Source organism: Arachis ipaensis, chromosome B05 (genome assembly GCF_000816755.2).
Source record: "Arachis ipaensis cultivar K30076 chromosome B05, Araip1.1, whole genome shotgun sequence".
NCBI classification, from domain to species: Eukaryota; Viridiplantae; Streptophyta; class Magnoliopsida; order Fabales; family Fabaceae; genus Arachis; species Arachis ipaensis.
Window position 1 is genome coordinate 130253390 of NC_029789.2, and position 5892 is coordinate 130259281.

Here is a 5892-nt window from a genome sequence, read left to right on the forward strand (position 1 = left end):
GGGTGTAGAATATGTAGGGATGTCAACGGGGCGGGGATGTCTCCCTGTTTTCCATTTTTGCCCCCAGATTTGCTTCTCATTTCCCTCTCCATTTCTCGCCATGGGAGAATATTGCTCCCCATTTTCATTTCCTACAGGGTCCCATTTCTCGCGAGGACTCTCCATTCTCCATCTATCTGATAGTTCTAACTAATTATTAAGAAAGGACTAAAAAACATATATGAGAAATAAATTATTAAGGACAATTCAGTAAATTTATGAATTTTGAGGATTAGCGGGGATGAGACGGAGATCCCTGTTCGGATCCCTGCGTCTGCCTCGGGAGAATTTTGTTTCTCATTTTCATTCCCGTGAAAAAAATTTTCCACAGTCGGATCTCCATTCGGGACCGTCTCCACTAGGATCCCCACATCTCGGGGAGTTTTGCCATCCCTAACAATATGTAACAAAGTTTACAAAGTGGGACAAAGATTCGGTGATCACTATTTATCTAATAATCTTCTCTTTAATTGGCCGCTAATTTGGTGGGCAATGATATTCCCCCGTTGTAAGCTTATTTAATTGGAAACATTTGCGTACTAATGCACGAGTCAAAATTCGAAGAAATTGCAGGTCAAGCCAAATTATTGTAACGACTTATACAAATGAAATACAAATTGTTTTTGTTAGCCATTATAAGATAGAACCACATAAAATTACGAGAGGAGAGGAGAGGAGAAGGAGATGTATGTTAGGATAAATCATTAAAATGATACTTGAAAATGTATGTCGTTAATAAAAATAATTTTTAAAGATATAAACAATAAATAAACTATTAAAAGATTTAAAAATATGACAAAGATAATTATATATTAAATATATATTCTCAAAAAAAATTTTAAATTAGATTTTGATACGATTTTTTACAAATATATTTTTTCATCTTTAAAATTTGATTAATTTTATGTGAAGTGGATTTTTTTATGTTTTTTATTGTCAATGATCAAATTTTTTTGAAAAGTGAAAAATCTAGAAATTAAAGTTTGTTTTAATTGTGCATCTTCTAAATAGTTATTCAAATGTTGCTACAAAAAATTCAGATCAAATATACCAATCATTTGCTAAATATATATTTTTTTATACTTCAAGAATATAATATTTTTTAATTAATTTTATCAGATTTTTAAATCACATTTAAAATTTATTTGTCATTCGTATCTTTAAAAATGATTTTTTCTATTAGTATAAACTTTTGAATACCATTATACTTGTGCTTTCAAATAATATATGTGCTTTTGCCATAATAGTTACCATCAAATTCACCTTTCAATATAGACTTTTTTGCAATATGGCCACGTTAACTTTCTCAATAAGCCAACATTTCATTTTCAATATCTTGTAAATCACATCCTTTTCCCTGTGTAAAGTTTGATAAAAATTTGGATCATCTTGAATTTCCAACCAAGTGTTAATTCAAACTCCTATAAATAACCACAAATCTTTTGAAGTGATTAAGAAGGTAATACTTTGACATATTATCTCATTAAAAGAAACTTCTATTTTTATGGATCATCACATGCATGGAATAAGAAATGTTGTTTGGACCAACACCTACTTGACCGATTCAAGGGTATACAAGAAATATTATTTGAGAACTTTGAAAACTTCTAAAGGTTTAAGAAGTTGCAAAAGTAGGTGTAGTTGTAGGTGAATTTAAGTTGTTCATCATCACATGGGTAACCCAAATAATGTGTGTGTTGATTGATGACATGGATTACTATCATGCCCTCAAGAAACTCTAAAAAACAATCTCACCCACACGTTTCTTTCTACTTTTTAGTAGTATTTATTTTTCATTTTAGTTTATTCTACTTTTGTTATGGATTGCAACCAGGGTTCTATAATAATTTCAGAAAATGTTTTATGTTTTGTTGGTTTCTTCTTTGCAATATTAATTACACATGTATTTTTGCTTCTACTTTCATTTTCAGTATTAAGACAAAATTGTCACATTATTTTTTTGTTAGGTTTTGTATTTTAATTATCAAAATTAAAACAAATAAAGTACTTTCTCTTACGCAAGGTTCGTTATTTTGTTTTTTATTTTTTATTTTTTTCTAAAGATATTAAATTTATGGAAAAGTATAGGAAGACAATGAAAATACTAAACAATGTGAACAATGGATAGATTAGATGTTCATTTCACTAGGTGTGCGGATGGTTATTCTAATATTAAGATTTAGGTGGGTAATTTGGAAGTGTAGTATGTTTTATTTGATTGGTGGTTGTTTATGTTGTTCAAAAAAGTCATTGATTACCTAGCATAATCCTAAATTTATTCATTAAAAAATAAGTAAATATTTGTCCAAGTTATAGGACAATAAAAAAAGAAGATGGGATTCTCTGAGTAGACACTAAATTACCTCAATACATTAACAATACTATCGAAAGGAAAAAGCAATAAAGAAAAGAGAGAAAATAGGAAAGGTAAAGTAGAAAGTGGGTCAAAGAGAATTGACGGATAGACTTAGTTATTCATCAATTAATCTCAACGAAGCAGTGTAAATTTCTATTGGATTTGAGCTCTGATTCTCGAAGATTAGTTTATTTCCTGCCTTCCAAATATTCTAACAAAAACATGCTAAAAGATCTACCTGTCTCCCACCTCCATGTCTACCTTGCAATGTTGACAATGACACTTCCCACCATTGACGGAAGCTTGTGAAGTTGTGGTTGATGTTTGCGTTGAATGGACTCTGCTCCCAGAAGATCCTCGATCCAGAGCATTGTGTAAGATGGTGATTAATGGTTTCTTCTTCATTTGACATCTCGGGCAGTTGAGGCTTGTGGAAGGGAATTGCCGGTGAAAAAGAGATAAGACCGGTATCCGTTCGTGAAGACATTTCCAAATAAAAATTTGGACTTTGTGAGGAAGTCTTCTCTTCCAGAGATCTTTCCAAACTTAGGTAATTGGATTCTTTCCAAGTTTTATTTCTAGCTCTGCATGAAAAAATTGGTATGCTATCTGATAGCTCGAAGCCACATCATACAATCTGGATTTGTTGAGGGACCATTGCAGAATATCTTCCCCTTCCACTAGCTTAATTGATTGGATTCTGCTTCTAACTTTAGGTGAAAAGATTTCATTTAATATGTCCTATTTTCATTCTCTGTTTTCTGTCAATAAGTCTCTAACCCATATGTGCTGACCATATGTGCTGACCAGGATTAGAATGTGAGATCATTTCAGGAGCAATGCTTATTGGATATGAAGGAGGTAGCCAAGGGTCAGCAATTTCGAATTGTAGAGCCGGAACCTACTTTCTAATTAAAGCCTTTCTCAACAACTTTTCTGTCCACCAACATACTCCGCCATCCCCACGAAGGTGAGTTTCTTGATTCAGCATTCATTGAGTTACCATATCTATAGTACTTCCCCCTGTATATCTGAGCTAGAATAGATTGAGGCTTTGTTGTGATTCGCCAAAACTACTTGCCTAGTAAAGCTAGGTTTTGGGCTCTAAGATCTTTAAAATCAAGACTTTCTTTTTTGGCCGTATCATTTAGTTCCAGCTGATCCAGGCCATACGCCTTTCATTACCTCTTTGACCCCACCAGAAATTTGTCAAAATACTGTGGATTTCAGACAGTAAAGTGTCCAGTAATTTAAAGCAATAGAGTGTATAAACTAGCACTGTCTTACCAACTGTTCTTAATAAAACCTGATTGCCTCCTGATGATAATAAATTTCGCTGCCATCCGTTAACCTTCTCCTCAATTTCACTAAAGGTTTCTCTTTTGGACTTGTGAATAAGAGAAGGAAGCCCTAAATATTTGTCCTGAGCTCCACTATGGTGGATATTTAGTTTGCCTGCCACAAGAGCTCGAATGGGGGGAGGAGTGTTATTACTAAAAAATACCGCTGATTTATCCAAATTGATCTGTTGACCACTAAATCCTTCATATGAGTTTAGCAAGTTAAGAATGTTGTCACAGTTATCCTCTGAAATTTTACAAAAAAGAATAGAATCATCTGCAAATAATAGGTTATTTATGGTAGGACACCGCCGATTAACCTAAATACCTGAAACCTGTTTGTTTTGCTTTGCTTTGTGTAGCAAAAAGGAGAGTCATTCTGTACAAAATAAGAAAAGATAAGGGAAAAGAGGGTCACACTGTCGGATACCTCTTTCTGGCTTAAAATAGCCAAAGGGTTGTCCTTCCACAATAACAGAATAAGAAACAGTTGATACAAGTTCACGAATCCAGTCAATCCACCTTGTTCCAAAACCAAGTTTGCCCATAATGAACCACAAAAACCTCCATTCAACTCTGTCATATACTTTACTCATGTCTAATTTGATAGCCATTTCAGACTCAAAACCTGTCCTTTTAGTTTTTAGATAGTGCATACATTCATGTGCTATAAGAATGTTGTCAGAAATCAAACGTCCTTTAATAAAAGCACTTTGATTAGGACTCACTAAGGAATGCATATACCCTTGTAGTCTATGGACCAACACTTTCGAGATAATCCTATACATAACTGTAGATAGGCTAATCGACCTTACCTGACTCATGTAGCTAGCATCAACGGTTTTGGGGATCAGACAAATTTGAGTGTGATTAAACCTCTTTGGAATCCTTTCTCCTCCAAAAAAGCTACGAACAACCCTATAAATATCCGCTTCGACAATGTCCTAATACCTCTGAAAAAATCTGGCTGTCATACCATCATCTCCCGAAACACTCTGAAGGGGAACACTAAAGGTGGCACGTTTCACCTCTTCAATAGATACAAGTCTTTGAAGCCTTCGGTTCATGAGAGCTGTAACCTTAGGCTCAAAGTCCTCAAAATAAGGTTATGGGTCTGCTTGGTCTGAAGAAGTGAAAATCCCTCGAAAATATTCTTCTGCTATGGCTGCTATCCCTTGATGGGTGGAAGTTGTCTCTCCATTCGGGCCAATTAATCTCCATATCTTATTTCTTCTGGTTCGGCATCTGAATTTTTGGTGAAAAAAGGTGGTATTTCTATCGCCTTCCTTGAGCCATTTAATCCTGGATTTTTCTTTCCAGTAACGTTCTTCATTAAGCACAGCTTCCTCTAACTTTTGTTCTAACTCAAGCAACTCAGTACCTCCCTGAACACCTATTGCTCGAAGCCCTTCTAAAGCAGTAGTTAGTTGGTCAATGGATTTTTTAGAATTGGAGTTGCTGCTTTGTTGCCATTAAAAAAGTTTGTGCTGACATAATTTGATTTTTTCAGCCACTATATACATAGCCGAACCCTCAAAAGAAGTCTTCTAAGCATCTGCTATTAAGTGTCTAACTTTCTCCAAATCACACCACCGATCTTGAAATTTAAATATGGATTTTGATCTCTCAGTCTGAAGATGGGAGTCCAGTAGTAAAGGAGCATGATCTGAGCCCATTTTTGAGAGTCGAAGCACCATTGGATTTGCATACAGCTGCATCCATTCCTCTGATGCTAGGAATCTATCTAATCTCTCCTGGATTAGCTCCTCCCCACTCCTCCGATTACTCCAAGTGTACCTTCTACCAACCATTTCAAGATCTACCAGCATATTTTCCCCAATAAAATAATTAAAATTTGCAATAGATGTTGGGTATTTTTCACCTCCTCCCTCCTTTTCATTAGGACTGGCTATTGCATTGAAATCCCCAGCAACGACAACTCTCCCACAATGTTGTTGGATCATTGTTGAAATAGTGTTGTATTGTACGCTCCTAAGTTGATCATTGTGGCTCAAATGCACACCAATGAATAACCAGCACTCTCCCAAGCAATTATCTTTGACCCTTGCTGCTATATAGAATTCTTCTGCCTCCACAATATCAACGTCAATTCCTTCCCTCCATGCTAAAATCAAGCCATCAGCCCTTCCATTTGGA

The 5892-nt window shown here is 35.0% G+C and overlaps 1 protein-coding gene across 1 annotated transcript; it reads right to left on the minus strand.

Annotated features, from left to right (window-relative positions):
- On the minus strand, nucleotides 3543-4349 carry LOC107641116. Its single transcript, XM_016344620.1, has 2 exons — nucleotides 4166-4349; nucleotides 3543-3982 (listed from the first exon to the last, which is right to left on the minus strand). The coding sequence occupies exons 1-2, from the start codon at nucleotides 4347-4349 to the stop codon at nucleotides 3543-3545; spliced, it is 624 nt and encodes a 207-aa protein (XP_016200106.1).